The sequence below is a fragment of the Mustela putorius genome, unplaced genomic scaffold (genome assembly GCF_011764305.1).
Source record: "Mustela putorius furo isolate JIRA1106 unplaced genomic scaffold, ASM1176430v1.1 tig00003909_pilon_pilon_pilon, whole genome shotgun sequence".
Lineage (NCBI taxonomy): Eukaryota > Metazoa > Chordata > Mammalia > Carnivora > Mustelidae > Mustela > Mustela putorius.
The window spans coordinates 34,764,587-34,786,399 of NW_025422057.1; the positions used below are offsets into that span (position 1 = coordinate 34,764,587).

The following is a 21,813-nucleotide window of genomic DNA, read 5'->3' on the forward strand; positions in this document are numbered from 1 at the left end:
AATATCTACTGGTTATGAATTTACTGATAAGAAATCTGGCCCATTTTCAATCTGGATTTTAATTCAGAGAGAATTATACAACATGATTCATATTTTGTTTACCAAACTATGACTTCAGGCAATTGCTCTAAAGACTGACTAGAAAAAGGAAAGAGAACATGAAAGTTTGCAGAGATTATGCTGGCAGCTGCAATCTAACCCCTCTTCTCTTCAGCTATTTGCATTATGATAATTCATTCATGAACTAAACATATAAAAAGATACAAAAATAAATCATAGGCATTTTGAACTATGTCCTAGGTTACTACTTCATCATTAACAAACAAGTACATGCTGGATTTCCATTCCTAAGCCATTTGAAAATTAAAAAAAAAAAAAAAAATTATAGGGGTGCCTGGCTGGCTCAGTCACTAGAACAAGCAACTCATGATCTCAGCATCATGAGTTTAAGCCCACATTGGGGAGCAGAGATTTAAAAAAAAAAAAAAAAAACCACTTTAAAAAAAAATACTTTTTTTAAAAAGTACAAATATAGGGGCGCCTGGGTGGCTCAGTGGGTTAAGCCGCTGCCTTCGGCTCAGGTCATGATCTCAGGGTCCTGGGATCGAGTCCCGCATCGGGCTCTCTGCTCAGCAGGGAGCCTGTTTCCTCCTCTCCCTCTCTCTGCCTGCCTGTCTGCCTGCTTGTGATCTCTGTCAAATAAATAAATAAAATCTTTAAAAAAAAAAAAAAAGTACAAATATAACTTCTTCGATCTACTTCCGACCTCCGTATTCTTAGAATAAATTTAAACTTAATCTCTTCGAAAAACAGTATAAGGTCAACACTTCACAAGGAAAGCTATGTAACCTTAACTAAGAATTATCAGTCAAGTTTGTCCATTTTGTAATGCTTTTTTTTTTACATTTAACAAAAGTACAGTAAAATTTAAAACAGAAACTATTTGAATATTTTTACTTTTCTGTGTGACTTAGGGAATAAGAAAAGAAAGTAAATATCTAATATAAACACTGTAGTAAGTTTCACATATTATCATTAAGTACGAAAGTTATGGTCAAAATAAACAACTTCAAAGAAATTCTCTAAACTGATGTTTTCAAATGTATACCTTCTAATTTATATTGTGGGTAATTTGAAACTATGCTAATGTTATATTCTTTCAACAAGGAACAGTAAGACACCACACAGTACACTGAGAATCAGTATGAAGATGTGAAACCACATGAAAGCCAGGTGCAAAGCCAGGTGCATGCCAGAATAAACTGTATTCCCTTACTTCCACACTAGAACATTAATTCCTTAAAACAGGGACTCTAGGGGCACCTGGGTGGCTCAGTCGGTTAAGTGTCTGCCTACAGCTGAGGTCATGATCCCAGGACCTTGGTATCAATCCCAGCACTGGGCTCCCTGGTCAGCAGGAAGTCTGCTTCTCCCTCCCCCCATCACGCTTGCACTCACACTCTCTGAAACAAATAAAATCTTTAATTTTTTTTTTTTTAATGGGGACTCTGTCTTTGTTCTCTGCTGTATCTCTAGTACCTAGAACATAGAAAGCATTCTATAACTAGTCATTAAATCAATGCTGAAATAGTACAACCGAACAGTTATTTCCTTTAGGACATTTTTTTTCTAACCTCTACTCTTTTTTTTTTTAAAGATTTTATTTATTTATTTGACAGAGGGAGATCACAAGTAGGCAGAGAGGCAGGCAGAGAGAGAGAGAGGAGGAAACAGGCTCCCTGCCGAGCAGAGAGCCCGATGCGGGACTCGATCCCAGGACCCCAAGACCATGACCTGAGCAGAAGGCAGCGGCTTAACCCACCGAGCCACCCAGGCGCCCTCTAACCTCTACTCTTGATCCACCCATCAAGCTACAGCCTTTTGCATGACTTTAAAGATAAAATCTAGGTTCTTCAAAAGAAATATGTGTTATTTTAAAAGTTCATACAAAACTGTGCACTTTAAAATGGTTAAAATGGTGAATTTTATGTTATGTGTATTTTAGCATAATTTAAAAACCAAACAACAAAATGCTTTATGTAAGTACCCTGAGGAATAAAGCAAAGAAATAGGGAAGCATTTGCCATACAGACTGAAATGTAAAAGCTTCCATATACCTCTTCTACCTTTCCTGGCTTTTAATTATGAAATATTTGACATATTAATATTTGTAACAGTTCTATCAATCCTGTAATTGATTGAAATTAGCAATAACGGAGGAAGAGGCCTAACAAACACAAGAAACCTGAGCTGTCCTAGAGATCAGCAAGATCATTTTATCGTTTCTCCATCAGCAGGAAGGATCCACTGGAACCTCCCCCTCAAGAAACTTCCTTGTGTTTGGTAGAACAGGGCTATTGAAACAATGTTTCTCTATAGTATCAGCAATACAGAGAGAATTAACAAAACTGAGCAAAGTTCTGATCAAATGTAGCAATTTGTTTCTTCCGTAAGAGGGTGTGCTCCCTTTTTTCCAGAAACCTTTGTGAACATTGCATTATTTTCAAATGCAAATGTCACAGACCTGAGAAAGTTTCTAATAATGCAGTCAAATCATAACTACTGTCTAGACATTTTAGACATGGCTTCTATAGCTTAGATCACTGAAGAAGAATATTTTTAAATTTGTATGATCAAAGGAAAACTATGTTCCTATTAGCTAATCAATATACAAAAGTCACCTCAACCAGTTATGGCATAATCTGGCAAAGGTATGAAAAACAATCTTAAACACACACACACACAAACAAACGTGTAGTAAGTCATGGTACTCAACACTGTCACAAATTCACCATCGTCTGTAATAAACATATCTTAACAGTTCCTCTAAGGCTGTGTTTACTGTTGATGGCCCAACCCCAACTGTAGAAAGGCTCACAAATCAAGACAGCATTATTCAAAGATTTAACAGTGGGGCACCTGGGTGGCTCAGTTGATTAAGCATCTGCCTTCAGTTCAGGTCATGATCCCAGGGTCCTAGGATCAAGCCTCACCTCAGGCTCTCTGGTCAGTGGGAACCTGCTTCTCCCTTTCTCTGCCATTCCCCCTGCTTGTGCTTTCTCTCTTAATCTCTGACAAATAAAATCTTAAAAAAGAAAAGAAACAAGCTAACGATGCTATATGTTCGCTAACCATTGTAAAAAAATAAATTTTAAAAGATATTTAACAATTACTATTTCAATTATTTGCAAGCAACACTGAAAACCGTTAGTATATATAATTTGTCTTTTTGCTGAAGTTGGTTTTGTGGGAGTAAGTAGCTAGTAAATGAACTAAGCTGACCTTCCAACATTCATATCTCAAGGGCAACATTGTTCTCTACTCCTACATTTATTTGTATATTTGTCTCTTATTAAGGGTCTAAGGGCGTCATACATTTTTCAGTCGTACTTCACTGCATTTTTCAGAACTTCAAATGCTATAACTATATTTGCAATTTTAAAGAGTTTCAAAGTTTATTTGTTTGCAAGATTTAACTCTCCCAAAAATCAAGAGTTGACCGTGTATTTGATAATTTTGCCACATTCTTACAATTCAAAGTATGATAAAACTAGACCGTTATAAAAACTATAAGCAGGGTCTAAAAAATTTGAACACACAGAGTGCAAAGTTGTATTATATCTAATTTGGATTATAAAAGGCCACACTATCACAGAATTCAATATGCTATAGACTTTTTAAAAATAGTTCTGATAAAGGGGCGCCTGGGTGGCTCAGTGGGTTAAGCCGCTGCCTTCGGCTCAGGTCATGATCTCAGAGTCCTGGGATCGAGTCCCGCGTCGGGCTCTCTGCTCGGCAGAGAGCCTGCTTCCCTCTCCCTCTCTCTCTCTCTCTGGCTGCCTCTCTGTCTACTTGTGATTTCTCTCTGTCAGATTAATAAATAAAATCTTTAAAAAAAAAAAATAGTTCTGATAAAATTGTGTTTTTTAAAATTATAATCCTGGCTAATATTCAAAGATATAGCGAAAGTTTGTCTTCCTAAGGAAAAACTATAGCTGAACTATTAAGGACTCACAGAAAAAACCCTGGGAATATTCTACTACATTCATAAACTATGGTAAAATTATGACAGCTACTAAAACAAGAAACAAAATCACTCATTCGCTTAAAAAGGAGTGTAGAGCACCTACTAGGACCCAAGCACTCTCCTGGGAAGAGAAAGATCAGACATACTCCCTTCTCTCCAGAGTGTACCTAAATCCAAGCAGGGAGAACAATTACGCAATTATGAATATAATGACTGAGAGAAGTACATATTGGTGCAAGTAACTCAGATGAGGTAAAACCAGAGAAAGCTTCCCAAAGTGACATATAAACTTATACTCCAAAACTAAGGTTACCCAGACTTGGGGTGAGTGGTGGGAGGGCAAAAAAGGAATGTTCCAGACGTAAAGAATGGAAGGTGAGAACAGATTCAAAATGAAAGGGAGAAAGATGGAGAGAACCTGACACAAGGTGAAGCAGAAACCAGATCACAAAGAACCTAGTAAGATAAGTCTGTTACAGAATTTGAACTATATGCCAAGGCAAAAGAAAACATCTAAAGGTTTTAAGCAAAAAAAAAAAAAGACATTAACATTTGCATATTAGCAAAATATGGCTGAAGTGAAGAAAAAATTAGAGATGGCCATGGGAGGCAGGAAGAACAAGTGGCTGCTGTTGCAGGTGTCTTGGATCAGAGATGATGGTGGCATGGAGCAAGATTGCAGTAACTGGTATGGAAAGAAAGACAACTGGCCAGAGAAAGATTAGAAAAATAGACTAACAGGATTGGGTTTGGTAACTGGCTGGATTGGCGGGAAGAGGAGAGAGGGAAAAATTATTTATTATTCCCAGATTCCTGAACCTGGCAATTGAGGGAATGATGGTACTAACTAACCATTTCCCTTCTGTTGGAAATATTTACAAGGTCCTAAAAATATTACAGTGCAAAAAAATATTTTAGATTTGATTCTGGCAAATATAATTTTTATCTCTTGAGCTATCTTCTACCTATTCTGCATAAAATATTCAAATAAGTCTGTATTCTACAAGCATACACCAATAAGAAAGGAAATTCAGTTAGTAAAGAAACATGCTGAGTGTATGGAAAAGAGCAGCTTGAAATTAAAGTTTGCTGTTCGAAGTGAATCTTCTAATCAAAAAAAAGAGCTAGGGCGTGTGGGTGGCTCAGTCGTTAAGCAGCTGCCTTTAGCTCAGGTCATGATCTCTGGGTCTTGGGATTGACCCCTACATCAAGCTGCCTACTCAGCGGGAAGCCTGCTTCTTCCTCTCCCACTCCCCCTGCTTGTGTTCCCTCTCTTGGGTTGTGTCTCTGTCAAATAACTAAGTAAATCTTTAAAAAAAAAAAAGAAAGAAAAAGAAAAAAAGGCAAGAACTGACCGTATCCCCCAAAACACAGAAGGTGTCTCAAAAGTGTCTTTCTTGGACCCTGATATTACTAAATTATACACAGGAGTAGCTTTTACCTAAAACCATGACAGATTTTGTTTTGTTTTTTTAGGATTTAACAGAATTTTGGCAAAAAAATCTACATAAAAAAGAGCACTACCCTTTGAAATCCAGTGTCAAGAACAAAAGGCAGTAGCTTTCAAAACCCACAAATTCATTGAGAAATTTACATGCCTTAAACTTCTGTAAATAGATTAGCAAAGGCCAAGCAGATTAGTTTCTCTTTAAATACTTTCATTTTGTCTCTATAAAGCTATATCCAATACTGTGAAAACAGTCTGCTCTAAGAGGAATTTCAAGAGCTAATCTTGATTTTTAATATTTTTATTAAGTAAACTCTCCACCCAACATGGGGCTTGAACTGCCACCCCTAGATCAAGAGCCACATGCTCCACCAAGTGGAGTCCCAGGAGCTACTCATTCTCTTAAACACTGTATCCTAATAAACAAATCTCATATTAAGTTGCTGTATCAATGTATTTATAACCTATATATATTTATATAGAAGGTAACAAATTAGAGAAGATACACTTTTCAGTATTTACAAAAAGTTAAACCACCACTTTATTCTCTCAAGGTAATTTTATATATCACAAAATAAGACTTTCCTCACAATGACTGGATTCAATTAATGTATGAAATAAAAATTAGATGCTCTCTCCTACAGGTATCTAGCAACCCCCTTAAACCAACTCCCATGGACTTCTCCCGGAACATGCTATTTCATCAGTTATCTAGTGAGTCTGTGAGGAATGGGCTATCCTTTTGGCTTGCAAAACAGCTTGCTAGAGCACCTACTGTGTCAAGAGAATGAATTTCAACTTATTGTGAAAAATGAATGAAAACTATTTATTTTCTTAACTGTCATTGCTTCCTTTAGTCTATTTGACAGAAAAACCCAGTTCTCATGAAAACTTAACCTCATCAACTCTAGCGAACTTGGGTGTCCTGACTGGTAACATCAGAAAGGACCATCCCCTACTGACATTTACAAAATCAATCAAAACAAAAAGTTTTCCCACGATTCTGGTCATATTGGAGGAAAGGACTTTCCTCCCATAGCTATACGTCTTATTGGCTTTTCTACAGTTTTCCCAGACGTTTCTCTTGATCGGCAACATTTTAAAATAACAAGATTTATGATCTCTTTCACGCCTTAGTTAGGAAAGACGTTGCTAATACAATAACTTGCCAAAAATTACAATGCTGACGACTGAATGTTTACTGCTAAACAAAAGAATTCTACTCTAAGAAAGAAATCCTCAGGAAAGAACATATCCTTAAAGCCATAAATAATTTCTAATATAATTAGAAGTTCACTTGGATAATAGTAATTCAAATCTCCCAGACCTCGACAGTTACTACCAAGTTTTCCCATGAAATGGAGGTTAGGGATCAGCCTTAGAAGCACTATGAGAGGTAACAGGCTCTAGAACTGAAAGGGGGAAGAGAAACCAGAGAAGCGAAGCATGGTGAGGAAAGAGAAAAACTAGTTCTAACGTGGCACAGAGCACAAGAAAAAGACGTTTCTGAAGCCCAAACCCTCAGAGACCGAGAAACGAACTCCGAAGTCTGTGGAAGAAGGCGCCCAAGCCCAGTGACAATGGGAACCGCTCCTTTCTGGGAGTGAGGGCACCGAGAGGAGACCATGCCTCGCCTGGGCTACCTTCCTGTCTTCTCTTAATGAACGAGACCCACCTGGAGACCGCCATGGCCGGGCGCCGGCGGTTCGGATCTCGCCGCGAGCTACGCGCCGCACCGCTGAGGCGCTAGTTTCCAGAGAGCAGAGCGACGAAGGCCCAGGCCCCGGTCAGAGGAGAGGGCCGGTGCGGCGCGGGGCGTCCCGCCGTGAGCCCTTGAACATCTGCCCCGCCGCCTGTCCGAATTCGTCCCCGCCGCGGCCGGGGAGCAAGGGTCTGAGGCGGCGGCGGAGGCGGCAGTCCTCCGACCCGCACGACTTCAAACCGGGGGCCCCCAGCCCCGCTCTTTGCTGACGCAGGCGTCGGCACGCTGGACTGAGCGTCAGCGCGCCGGAAGTGACGTCAGCTCCCCGCCACGGCCTCCTCTGTGCGAGTGAGGGGAAGGCGTGAGGGTAGTTTCTGTTAGGCTGCGTGCACCCGAAAGAAAAAGTTTGTGGCTATCTGTCGTTAACGAGACAGGAAGGACAAATAAGGGTACCCTTATTTCCTAGAGAAGAAAAGAAAGGCGATTTAGCCAAGACTCTAGAAATTCGAAAAACTTGGTATCTAATTCCTTACTGCCCTGGTCCTTATCCAACCAGACTGCTAGAGAAAACACGATCCCGAAGACCTTAGGTGCTCTATTCGAGGGGGGCGATGCCAGTGGGAGGGGTGAAAGCAGGGAAGATCTGCTGGGGCACTTAGGACACGGCTCCAATGTTAGCCATATTCGCCAGAAGTTCTGCATTGCTATCGTAGGGAACGTCTTCTGCCAGCGATTTTGCCAAACCCAGTTTGTTTTCTCAGCTGTCTACGTTATAGATAAAAAACGATGATTTTCTCAGTCCCGTGTAAAAATTCCCAGCCCACCCCGACTTTTTTTTTTTTTTTTTTTTTTTTTTTTTTGGTGGCTTATCTGGCTATTGAGTTGCTTAACTCATTAGTCTTTTAAACATTCTTCTGTCACTTAGTGCAAGTCCTTACCATCTTAAACTTGATTTTTATGATAGTAACTAAGGTATTGTTTCTCTAGCTTTTAAAGTCAAGTCCATCTTGAGGCCGCTAACAGATCCGTATTCAAAAAAAAAAAAAGGAAAAAGAAAAACCTGCTTTGGGGGTGCCTGATTAAGCGGCTGCCTTCTGCTGGGGTCATGACCCCAGCGTCCTGGGAATGAGCCCCACCTCGGGCTTCTGTTTAGCTGAGAGCCTGCTCCTCTCCCTGTCTGCCGCTCTCCCTGCTTGTGCTCTCTAACAAATAAATAAATAAAATCTTTAAAACACACACACAAAACCACTGCTTTTATCATGTCACTCTGCGTATAAAATTTGCCCACTGGCTTCTCATTACCTGAAGAATCTATGTCTCAACACCTGAGTCTGCTTTTCATCTATAAAATGAAGCTAGTGAGAAGTACTATAGAAGGTTATGGGAATAAAATGATGTCATGTATCTAGGAAAGCTTACAAGAGCTTTGTAAACCATAAAGTAGTTTATAAATGTAAGGGAAAAGAAACAAACAAGTTCCTGCTATGTGGTAAGCATTTGGCATGATTTATCTCCTATAATTTCTAGGCCGACCGGTAAAGTAAGTTTTAACCTTCAATTTATTTTTTTTTGAGATTTTTATATTTAAGTAATCTCTACACCCACCATGGGGCTCAAACTCACAACCCCAAGATCAAGAGCCACATGCCCTACTAACAGAGCAATCCAAGCACCCTATTAATCTTTAATTTAGAGGTAAGGAAACTAAGCTCAGAAAGTTTAATTTGCCCATGATCCAAGTTAGTAATACTTACTGTTGTTCATTCATTCAGTAAATATATATGGCACCCGCTCTGTGTCTAACACTTCACTAGGCACTGTTTGTACTGTTAGACAAAATCCAATTAAGCTGATGTTCAAGTATCTTCACATTTCACAGTCATCTCACACCCACCTTCTCAATATTTTTCCCACCAATGAAACAAAAAAGCAGGTACTACTTAACTGATTGTGTACTACATTCATTTATTCAACCAAAATTAATACCTACCATTTGCCGAACTCTACTAGAGATTGGAACTTCAGGGTACTCATTTGGTTGAACTTACATCCTAATGGAAGGAAAAAGAGTAAACAGGTAAACAAGAAAATGTCATGTTTATGTTTCATGTAAAGCAGAATGATGGGATAAATAGGATGATTAGAGACTCTAGACTGGGTAATTAGGGAAAAACCAAGGAGGCACTTAACCTCAGGCCTGAAAAACAGTGGGGAGCCAGCTGTGTGAAGATCTGGGGAGAATTCCAGGTAGAGGAAGTGTAAAAGCCTAAGGGAACTCTGCTGTGTGGAGAGATGAACTAGAAGATAGAGGCCATTGTAAGGAATTTGGATTTTACTTAGATGCAGTAGGAAGTCATAGGAGAGCTTTAACATGTGAATAAAATAATCTGATCAGAAATCTTTCTCTTTAATATTCAGAGGTAAGTAGATATATAGTTCAAAATAATATTTAGAAGACAGGAAATGGCTAGTATCATAGGTTTGCAAGGGTAATGTAATAATCAAATATATTGATGTCAGTCCATCTTGTTTTTAAATCCTTTCTCACCACATTTAACACAGCTGTTAAGGGAGTTTTACCCTTCTAAGCTTCAGTTCCTTCATCTGTGAAATGGGAATAATAATAGCACCTCCTGGAGCACCTGGGTGGCTCAGTGGGTTAAGCCTCTGCCTTTGGCTTGGGTCATGATCTCAAGGTCCTGGGATGGAGTACCGAATCAGGCTCTCTGCTCGGTGGGGAGCCTGCTTCCCCTCTCTCTCTCTCTGCCTGCCTCTCTGCCTGCTTGTGATTCTCTCTCTTTCTCTCTCTCTCTGTCAAATAAATAAATAAAATCTTAAAAAATAAAATAATAGGGCCTCCTATTGTGGTAGTGAGTATTAAATGAGATAATGAATTAAAGGCATTTAACCAAGTGACTGTCACAATAAGCATGCAAAAATACTATTAACTACATTGATTTTTCTTTTGGTTAACTATATGATCTTGAGTGAGTGACTTAACTTCTGTGTCTCATCTGTAAAATGGTTACGATCATCAGTTGGTCCACAATGCATATTTGAAATGCCTACCAGGTGGTTTTCTGAATTAATAATTCTTTTTTTTTTAAAGATTTTATTTATTTATTCGACAGAGAGAGATCACAAGTAGGCAGAGAGGCAGGCAGAGAGAGAGGAAGGGAAGCAGGCTCTCTGCAGAGCAGAGAGCCCAACGTGGGGCTCGATCCCAGGACCCTGGGATCATGACCCAAGCCGAAGGCAGAGGCTTTAACCCACTGAGCCACCCAGGCGCCCCAATAATTCTTTTAGATTTTGATTTCAATTTTAGGTTTTGATTGGATTTAGTAATCCAGCTCATATACCTTGTATTACATCATACCCCAACAGCTTCTAGGGCAGCATCCTATAATCAAATACATTTATAGCTCCACAGCAAAAGGTATGAATAGTCAGCCATACTAAGAGGAATAAAGCAAAGACTGTAAATAGTTGCAAGCCAGTTCAGATCAGGTTTGCTGCCAAATGAATTTTTTTAAAATATGGTTTTTAGACCCTTTCCAGTTTCAGAATTGTAAATAATGGATTACGAACCTATACTCTGTAAAGTGATGGTAAGGATTAAATGAGCAAGATATGATACACTTAAAAAATACTAACTGCTAAATAAATATTAGCTATTATACTTTATCACCAGAAAAGTGGTTTCAAAAAATCAATGGCAGGCCTTCCTGGTCCTGTGTCTGAGTGTCCACCACTGCATCCCTGCTCAGATACTGAAGATTTAACTGCAGCCATGAGCAGTAATGAGTGTTTCCAGTGTGGACGATCTGACTATGAGGCCCAGGAATGCCCTACAGGTGGAGGCTGTGGTCTTGGAATAAGAAGCCATGGCAGAGGTGGAAACCTTCGTAGAGGTTTCCAGTTTGGTTCCTTATCTCTTCCAGACACCTGTTATCACTGTGGTGAGTCTGGTTATCTTGCAGATGATTGTGGTCTTCATGAGGACACCTGGCTATAATAGCAGTAGACGTGGCCACATAAACAAGGACTGCCAGGATCCTGAGAGAGAGAGCAATTCTGCTACAGCTGTAGCAGACCAGGCCATCTGGCTCATGACCGTGACCATAAGGATGAGCAGAAGCGCTATTCTTGTGGACAGTTTGGACACATTCAAAAAGACTGCCCCAAAGTGAGTGCGATAGGTGTGGTGAGACTGGTTACATAGCCATCAACTGCAGGAGAACAAGTGAAGTTGACCTTGACCACTGTGGCAAGTGAGGAGACCTTGCACGGGAATGCATGACTATAGCCACAGCTTAATTATTTTCCTTTGTTGCTTATCCTTTTTCTGATTGAAGGTCACACTATTTTCTCTGAATCCTCTTCACTGGCCAAAGGTTGGCAGAGTCTACTCCCAGGACAGTGAGTTTTACTTGCCATGTAAAAAAAGAGAAAGGATGGGGAAAAAACCAACTTCTGCATTTAACTACCAAAAACAAAACAAACAAACAAAAAAGTTTGTTTAGTTTGCTAGAGGTGTTATGTATAATTCTTTGTTAAAGAACCCCTCTCCCCCCCACTGGTGAATAGGGATTGATGAATGGGAAGAGTTGAGTCAGACCAGTAAGCCTGTTTTGGTTTCTTGGATATGTTCCCATGTAGGAAGGTAAACCAATTATGGAGTATCTATGAGTTTTCATAAATAACTTTAACTTTAGCATAACAATGGCCCTGGATTATCTGACCTCGGTAGTTATTAGATAATATCAAGTAACATCTGCATCAGGCCCTACATAGAATATACAGTTGAGTGGGAGTAAACAAAATAAAAAGACAAATGTGTGTGTTAATGGCTGTGTGAGAAAAATTGGGATAAAGGCTTAAACAGGAACAACTTCATCACAGTATTAGGCTGGATATACATAAGGTGATGGCAAAGGTTTAGAACACACTTTTCAAAGACTATATCTAAAACCCAGAGTAAACATTTATGCTCAGAGTTAGCATAAGTTGGAGTTATTCAGGATTTGCAGAGAAATGCATCTTCACGGAAATCAAGCTGTTATTTTTGTATACTATATCACTTAGACAACTGTGTTTCAGTTTTAAAAAGTCAGATGGAAAAAAGCAACTGAAGTCCTAGAAAATAGAAATGTAATTTTAAACTATCCAATAAAGCTGGAGAAGGAAGAGAGTTTGACTAAAGTTCTTTTTGTTTCAAATTTTCCTTAATATATATGGTGCAAAAGGCCATAATACCATTCTCCTCCCTACCTTCCCAGATATAACCTACCAAGTTTGTGTATAAGCTTCCTGTCCCATGTTTTTATCATTTTGCTAATATATGTGTATCCATAAAGAACAAAAAGTTGGGGCGCCTGAGTGGCTCAGTGGGTTAAAGCCTCTGCCTTTGGCTCAGCTCAGGCTCCCAGGGTCCTGGGATCAAGCCCCACATTGAGCCCCACATCGGGCTCTCTGCTCAGTGGGGAGCCTGCTTCCCTCCCTCTCTCGCTCTCTGCCTGCCTCTCTCTGCCTACTTGTGATCTCTGTCTGTCAAATTAATAGATAAAATCTTTAAAAAAAAGAACAAAAAGTATCATTTATAAGCTCATAGTTAATTAATTAACATTATGTTTCCAAGATCTAGTCCATTATATGAAAATCCATAATTTATTCATTCTTTACTGACTGATACTTAGGTTTTTCCAATTTTACATTATTATAAATGAAGTTAAATGAGTATCGTTTTTTTTAAGATTTTATTTTTAAGCAATCTCCACACCCAATGTGGGGCTTGAACTTAACAACCCCAAGATTAAGAGTTTGCCCACTCTACAGACTGAACCCAGCCAAGTGCCCCTGCAATGAGTATGTTTGACATGAGCTTTACATATACGTGCATAAATCAATCTAAAAATACAAGTGTATTGAAAGAATAAGCCCCAAACTTACGATAAAATGCAGGTTATCCTGGCTGGGAGTGGGGCAGGAGGAAAATGGGATTTGATAGGGGTAATGAAAATGGAAAAGTTATGTGACATTTTTTCCTTAAAAAAATGTGGAACACAAATATAACAAGATTTTAATATATGTTAATTCTTAATTGTAGGAATATAATTTTTAAAATTGTTTCTGTTATTTTCTATTTTTTACATTTATTGTAAAATATTTCAAAAAATATGAGAGTTGAAAAAAATATGCAGTGAACACCCATATGCCAATGACCTATATTCTACAATTAATATTTTACTCTATTAGCTTTAGAACATAACTACTATTTATTTCCCTCTATTCATATTGTCCAGATTTTTTATACATTTAAAAACAAGTTGCAGGGCGCCTGGGCGGCTCATTGGGTTAAGCCTCTGCCTTCAGCTCAGGTCATGATCTCAGGGTCCTTGGATCGAGCCCTGCATCAGGCTCTCCGCTCAGCGGGGAGCCTGCTTCCTCCTCCCCCTCTGCCTGCCTCTCTGCCTATTTGTGATCTGTCTCTCTCTCTCTCTGTCTGTCAAATAAATAATAAATAAAATCTTTATTTAAAAAAAAAAAAAACAAGTTGCAAGCATCAATACACTTCAGCCCTAAACACTCAACATTGATATCATTAAATTGGGTTGAATAATTATTTATTTGGCTTCTTTTTTAGGTAAAATTGACATACAATAAAATGTATAAATCTTAGGTGTAACCTAAACCTCTATCAAAATAAAATATACAGAAAATTTAGAATATAGATATATAACATATAGACATACATAACCCCTAGAAAGTTCCTTTATATCCCTTCCTGGGTAACACAAAGCAGCACTCATCCCTCAAGGGCACCTCTATTCTAATTTTTTTCCACGGTTGATTAGTTTCATTTGCTCTAGAACTTCATATAGATTCAGTCATACAATATGGGCTCTTTTGTGCCTGGCTTCATTGGAGCAACACAGTGGTTTTGAAATTAAGTCACACTCTTGGCATGCTGCAGCAGTTCATTCCTTTTTACTGCTAAGTAAAAAACAGATTTTTATTATACTTTGTTTATCCACCCACTTGATGGATAATTAAGTTGTTTCCACTTTGGGGCTATTACAATGAATAAAGTGCTTTAAATATCCTTTTACCTGTCTGGCTGTTGTCATAAGTTTTCATTTGCATTGGGTAAATACCTAGAAGAAGGATGGTTGGATCTTAGTGTACATAACTCCGTAAGAGAATGTCAAACAGTTTCCTAAAGTGATTGCACCACTTTACGCTCCTACCAGCAGTGTGCGAGAGTTCAAGCAACCAGCTTTTTGCCTTGAGCATTGTATTAGGTACAAGAGTTCTTTTAGTTACAAAAGAACTAAAAAAGTTATCCTTGCCTAAAAAGCTTACATTATAATTTGCACAATTGGGCAAATACTGATGAAACAAGGAAAATTAGACTCTTGAACTATGCAAAGCTGATTTTACATGCAGAAAGAATTATGTAGTCTTAAGAAACCTGGGGCACCTGGGTGGCTCAGTCAGTAGAGCACGCAACTCTCAATCTCAGAGTGAGTTCAAACTCCACAATGGGTGCAGAGATAGAGATAGAAAGAAAGGAAAGAAAGGAAGAAAGAAAGAAAGAGAAAGAAAGAAAGACCAAGAGGCAGGAGGCCTATTCACCATAGAAGTTTGTGGGTCAGGTGCTGCAGCTAACCTTCTCTAGAAGAAGGGAAGGAGGTGCAACATAGTTGTTATGGTAATATATTTCCTTCCTACTATTCACAGGGCAGAACTAAGAAATTAATCACTTAAATTATCACGAAATTCACCTCATTGTAAACTATTAGGTAGCATATGGTATGAATCCAAACACCTGTTGGATCATTGGTGCAAACGAGATTTTTTTTTTAACATTTTTTGAGTTCTTTTAGAAGATTTCATTTATTTGTCAGAGAGAGAGTGAGAGTGAGAGAGTGAGTAAGCACAAGCAGGGGGACCAGTAGGCAGAGGGAGAAGCAAGCTCCCCAATGAGCAGGAAGCCCAATGCAGGACTTAATCCCAAGACCCTGGAATCATGACCTGAGCCGAAGGCAGACGCTTAACACAGGCAGCCCAGGATTAATTTTTTTCTTTTCTTTTTTTTTAAAAGATTTTATTTATTTATTTGACAGAGATCACAAGTAGGCAGAGAAACAGGCAGAGAGAGAGAAGGAAGCAGGCTCTCCGCTGAGCAGAGAGCCCAACGTGGGGCTCGATCCCAGTACCTCGGGATCATGACCTGGGTGGAAGGCAGAGGCTTTAACCCACTGAGCCACCCAGGCGCCCCCCAGGATTAATTTTTAAGTTAATATTGAAATATTCATTTCATGCTTTCTTACATATCTCACATCCTAATATTTTTTAAAATGTCTCCCCTGGAGCGCCTGGGTGGTTCAGTGGGTTAAGGCCTCTGCCTTCACCTCGGGTCATGATCCCAGGGTCCTGGGATCGAGCCCCATGTTGGGCTCTCTGCTCAGCAGGGAGCCTGCTTCCTCCTCCCTCTCTGCCTGCCTCTCTGCTTACTTGTGATCTCTGTCTGTCAAATAAATAAAATTTAAAAATAATAATAATAAAAATTTAAAAAATAAAATGTCTCTCCTTGGACTACATCAAAATTTAAAACTCTTATATATCAAGAGACACAGTCAACAGAATGAAAGACAACCTACAGAATAGAAGAAAATATTGCAAATCATATATCCATAAGAGGTTAATATTTAGGGTTGCTTGTCTGACTCGCTAGAGCATGCAGCTCTTGGTCTCAGAGTTGGGAGTTTGAGTCCCAAGTTGGCTGTAACGATTACTTAAAAATGAAGTCTTTAAAAAAATTTTAAAGGGATTAATATCTAGAATATATAGTATCTAGAATATATATATAGAATATATATATGAACTCCTATAACTCAACAAAAACAAAAATAAAACAACCTGATTGAAAAATGGGCAAAGGACTTCAACAGACATATTACAAAGAAGAGATAAAAATGACTAATAAGCAGATAAAAAACGTGCTCAACATCAGTAATCATTAGAGAAATATCAATGAAACCCACAATGAGATATCAGGTTACACCCATCAGGATGGCTATTATGAAAACAAAACCAAGCAAGCAAGTAAACAAACAGTAACAAGTATTGGCAAGGATCTGGAGAAATAGGGACACTTGTGCACTGTTGGCAGGAAGGTAAAATGGTTCAGGCATTATGGAAAACAGTACAGGGGTTCCTCAAAAAGTTAAACATAGGGGCTCCTGGGTGACTCAGTCAGTTAAGCATCTGCCTTCAGCTAAGGTCATGATCGAAGGGTCGGGGGATCTAGCCCCACAGCATCAGGCTCCTTGTTCATTTGGGAGTCTGCTTCTCTCTCTCCCTCGGCCCCTCTACCCCCATGCTTGCTCTCTCTCTCACTCACTAGCTCTTGCTCTCTTGTGTGCACTCTGTCTTTAAAAAAATAAATAAAATCCTTACTTTAAAAAGCTAAAAAGAAAATTATAATATGAACCATTAATTCCACTCTGTGTAAATACCTAAAAGAATTGAAAACAGGAACTCAAACGGGTTTTGGTACAGCCATATTCAAGCCACATTATTCACAAGAGCCCAAAGTCAGAAGCAACTGCAGAGCTCATTGACAGATTAACAGAGAAACAACATGTGATGTATACATACAGTGGAATACTACTCAGCCTTAAATAGGAAGATAATTCTGACAAACATTACAACATGCACTAACCTTGAAGACATCATGCTGAGTGAAATCAGCTGGTCATGAAGGGACAAAAACTGTATGATTCCACTTCTGTGAGGTGCCTAGAGCAGTTAAGTTCTCAGAAACAGAATGTTGAATGATGGTTACCAGGAGGTAGAGGAAGCAAGGCATGAGGAGTTACTGTTTAATGGCTACATTTGGAAGATAAAAGATGTTCTGGAGCTGGATGGTAGTAATAGTTGCACAGCAGTATGAATGTACTTATGCCACTGAACTGCACACTGAAGAATGGTTAAAATGGCAAATTTTGTGATATATATTTTTTACCACAGTTTTCAAAAAGTAACTTGGACGGGTACGCCTTGGTGGCTCCATGGGTTGAGCGCTGGACTCTTGGTTTAAGGTCAGGTCATGATCTCAGGGTGGTGAGATTGAGCCTGCATTGGGCTCTGTGCTCAGAAGAAAGTTGGCTTGGTATTCTCTCTCTCCCTCTGTCCCTGCCCTCCACCCTGGATTGTGCTCGCAAGTTCTTTCTCAAAATAAATAAGTAAAATCTTAAAATTTACCTTGTGGTAAGACATACCACTTTCTGATGTGGCAAAGCACATCTGTGTGCCCCTTTCCTCAGAGAACAATGTTTCTGACAGAAAACTTGGGTCTCTGTAATTTCCCTCTTGATGACTTTCCAGGTAAAGAACTTTTTCATTGTAATTAACATGCAATGTCACAAGATGTCACTCTTTAGCTGGAAAACTCTTCCAATTCAGTTGGGGAGCTATCACAGTAAGTAAAGCCAAAGCAGCAGACAAAAGCCTCTAACTCTCCTCATCAGTGCTTTACTCCCACAGATACAGTTTTCTGGGAAGGAGAAGGTTTGCATCTTTGAAGAACATTAGTGAACTACTCTTGTTTATGAAATTTACATTACTATTTATTAACCTAATACGTACTAATTGCTTTTCATTATAAATCAGTTTGATGTAACAAAAATGTATCATTTGAAAATGATAGCGATGTAATAATACAAAGCTGAAATGTAAAGTGTTTTTTTTTAAGATTTTGTTTATCTATTTGAGAGACAGAGAGCGAGAAACAGAGAGAGAGAGAGAGTGCTTGATCGGAAAGAGGGAGAAGCAGACTCCCTGCTAAGCAGGGAGCCCAATGAAGGGCTCCATCCCAGGCCCTGATATCATGACCTAAGCCAGAGGCAGATGCTTAACCCACTGAGCGACCCAGGCACCCCTGAAATGTAAAGATTATTGATAACTGAAAGTCAGATGGCATATGGCTTTATCACTAAGTGATGTGTGACCTTGGTAAGTCATTTAATCTTTCTAATCTCACAAGAGTAGTAAAATTTCCTTTCTTAGGTCAATATACACTACTATATATTTAATATATGCTAATATATATTTAAATATGTTCTAATTCTGAAATATTTTGGTTTTTATAGTAGTATTCAAATTGTAACTGTTCAAATACAATATTAAAAGTGAGCTCGGTCATAGAAAATAGTCTGCAAGAAAACATTGGGAAATAATATATAACGAGACTTCTTGACATCTTGGGTAATTAGGAAATTACTCACATGTATAAAACAATTGTAAAGCAGTATAAAAACTCTTGAAATAAAAAAAAATTGTTACTGAGAACATTTTTTAAAAAGATGATGGAATATTTTATGCTTTGCTTAAATATAAGATTCTCAAGATGCAAGAACACAATAACTCTTAAAGATTATACCGCTTGAATTGATAATGTTACCTTGTAACTATAATCTAAATAAATTATTTTTTAAACTTCTAATTTTTGCAAGTAGTTTATAATTGATTTATAATATCTAAAAATAATCCAAAACCCAAATGCTCACCCCTGGATGAACTGAGGGACACTATAGTATGTTAATAAATGAGGGTATATTTTTATTAGTAGTTAGCAGTTATTAGGATTAAAATTACATTATTAGGATAAGAAAGACTATCAACATCTGGCTGAGAACACAGAACTCAGAATGATATGAAGAGAATGTAGTGCCTGGCTGAGAATATTGACAGTGGTTTTGTTTCTAATATGAATTTTTTTGTTTAACTCTTAAAAACTTAGATCTTTCTGTTTAACTTCATGTTTGTATGATTAAATACCTAACTGGAAAGAAAAGAATGACCTGTTAAAATCTGCGTGATTCTTTTAAACACAGGAAGCCAAATACAAGATTTATATTTCATGTCACAGTGTCACTTCTCTCACACATTTGGGGCGTGTGTTTTTGCGTGTGGTGGCGGTGGGAAATCTCCCAGTGGGAGACAAGTCTGGGAGGGGCAGAGTGGGGGAGGCCCCTCCTGTCCCATTCATTACATGTTCATTCACTGGGAGCCGGCAAAAACGGACTAATCTCTCATGTAGTCATTCCCTCTACCCTGCTAGGCTAACTCCACCACCTCTCCCAGAACTCGGTAAGTTCAGAGTGCAGTAAAAATGCATGTTTCCAAAAAACAATCTGAAATGATTTTGTAGTTTATTGGAGGGTGAAGAAGGGAGGGGGTGAAGGTGGCAATTTTCAGGCCTCGCTTTGTTTTCGTCTTTGCACCGGGTTTCAAAAAGATATTAAACGGTTATTTAGACAGTAAGCAATTTTCTCAGAGAGTTTCTTCTCAGGCTGCTGCTGCCTACTGGACACCAGCGTGTGGGAATGGTAGACGGTGTGGGAAGACGCATTTGCAGCAGCAGTCTCTGCCTCTGTCCCCAGGTCCGAGGGATGTGGCTCTGCCGGCCCAGGCACCACTGAATCGCCCAGGCGTCCCGAAGACCCGACCTGAGCACAGACCATGAGTCCTCTGAGGCCGCTGCTGCTGCTGCTGCTGGGTGGCTGCCTCCTCGTGGCGGCCCGGAGAGCCAAGGGGACGGCTGGCAGCGCGGCCGAGCTGGCCTCGGGTCCCACGGGCGGCTCTTCCGGCCGCTTCGTCAGCCCCGAGCGGCACGCGTGCAGCTGGCAGCTCCTGCCGCGCGTCCCAGGGCCCGCGGCGGGGAGCGAGCTGGCGCTGAGCTGCCGGGACCCGGCCGGGGCGCTCCAGCAGTGCGCCTACCGCGGGGAGCCCGAGCGCTGCGCCGCCTACGTCGCCCGCGGCCCCCACTACTGGAAGCAGGTGCTGGGCGGGCTGCGCAAGAAGAGGCGGCCGTGCCAGGACCCGGCTCCGCTCAAGGCTCGCCTGTGCGCAGGCAAGAAGGGCCACGGCGCCGAGCTGCGCCTGGTGCCCCACGGGTCCTCACCCGTGCGCCCAACTGCGGCAGTCTTCCCCCGGGATCCCGAGCCCCCAGCAAGGAGCCGGGGGCGGCTCCGGGAGCCCGCTCCCGGTCCCGCAGGAGGGTCCCGACTTCCCGAGAGCAAGTCTCCCAGAGGGAAGCCCTCTGAGAAGACCAAAGCGGGCAAGAGGAAGGCAACCTCGGACCCAGAAGAGGAGCGACCCCTGGGGACGCGGCCTGATCCGGACGGGTTGGACGAGAACGCGAAGCTCACGGAGACCTACTGTGCTGAGAAGTGGCACTCCCTTTGCAACTTCTTTGTCAATTTCTGGAATGGCTGAGGCTGCCAGCCTGGGGAAGAACGTGGGTGGGGGGCTGGGGGGTGGGGGTGGGGGATGGGAGGGCATGGGCCTTGGGATGGGAGAGTAAGGGGTGTGGAGAATCTCTGAGATAGCAAAGACGTTTAACTTTTTGAAAAGTCCGATCCTGATGAAGAGCAGAAGAAATGGTGGAAACAGAAGTAGGCATACCTTAAATGTACAAAAACTGTAGACTGGGAGAGAGGCGAGTACAGAGGAAGGCTGGAAAAAAAAATAAGAGGGAAAAAGTGACGAAAGCTATGTTGTCTCATGTGGGAAGCAGGATACAATGTATATTGTTTAACACACTTATATTAAAATGTAATCACCAGCAATTGGTAACCTGAGCCAGACTGAATTGTTTAGTGACTTCCCACTCAGTCAGATGACAAGATTCCGACCTTTCCCCCGCTCCCCACCTTTTGGCATTAGTATGAACTTGGGTACTGCTTGGTGTCATAGATGACCTCTATTGGGTTAGAAGCCATTCAGATATCAAAATTACCTCCAGTTAGAAGATTTTCAGGTTGGCTGCCCTTGGATTCTTTTAGAAGTGCTATTTTTAAATACAGGGATGCCTTGTGTTCTGAAACTTTCCCATTGACCTCTTAAGAATGGTAGTGTTCTGGTCGGTTTCTAAAAAGAATTCTTTGTGTTTGATCATATATTTTTTTAAAATTTTTAAATTTTTTTATCACTTTTAAAAAAATAGCTGAAATTAAGTATGTATTTCTGAGTCATTTGGATCATTATGGAAGTTATATCTGTTTTATGTAATTAATTATTAACATATTTCATTTTAAATAAGATGTAATGATAACTTAGCACATGCTAGGTGCTCAATAAAAGCTTTATGAAAAGATTTAAAGAACTGGCAGGGGAATGGAAATTCTGGCTGCATATGATAAAGTTCTGAATATACCTTAAAGTAAGTGTTTAAACATCTCCCAAAGTGTTAGGAAAAGACAACAAGTCTGCATAAAGCAAGAGTGACAAACTGGCAAACCCTGGGTTGTATTATTGCTCTGCTTGGCCTACACATGTTTCTCTTTCATTTTTCCTCTTTGTCTTCCCTCCCAATTTGGATTTGTTGCCAACATTTAACAATTAAATAATTTCAGGGGCACCTGGGTGGCTCAGTCGTTAAGCATCTGCCTTCGGTTCAGGTCATGATCCCGGGGTCCTGGGATTGAGCCTGGCATTCGGGCTCCCTGCTCAGCAGGAAGCCTGCTTCTCCCTCTCCCACTCTCCCTGCTTGTGTTCCCTCTCTCGCTGTGCCTTCTATCAAATAAATAAATAAAATCTTTTAAAAAATTAAATAATTTCATATAAAAT

General features: G+C 40.1%; 2 protein-coding genes and 1 pseudogene across 4 annotated transcripts in view; 2 read left to right on the forward strand and 1 right to left on the reverse strand.

The window, feature by feature from the left end:
- The window catches only part of BTAF1 (B-TFIID TATA-box binding protein associated factor 1), a 98,753-nt gene extending 91,277 nt beyond the window's left edge, over nt 1-7,476 (reverse strand). Inside the window, exon 1 of the mRNA XM_004749665.3 lies at nt 7,150-7,476. Within this exon, the coding sequence (XP_004749722.1) occupies nt 7,150-7,163 (14 nt within the window). The 5' untranslated portion in view covers nt 7,164-7,476. The remainder of the gene's footprint in view (nt 1-7,149) is intronic.
- FGFBP3 (fibroblast growth factor binding protein 3) overlaps nt 1-21,604 on the forward strand; it is a 132,473-nt gene extending 110,869 nt beyond the window's left edge. For 2 of the 3 annotated variants that reach the window (XM_045068949.1, XM_045068950.1), the window contains one exon: nt 19,626-21,604. In XM_045068949.1, the coding sequence (XP_044924884.1) occupies nt 19,705-20,460 (756 nt within the window). In that variant the 5' untranslated portion in view covers nt 19,626-19,704 and the 3' untranslated portion in view covers nt 20,461-21,604. Of the gene's footprint in view, nt 1-19,025; nt 19,333-19,625 lie in introns of those variants that run through there. The other variant, XM_004749666.3, reaches the window with a different exon arrangement.
- LOC101676184 lies at nt 10,965-12,463 on the forward strand (annotated as a pseudogene).
- Nucleotides 21,605-21,813: the final 209 nt, after the last annotated feature.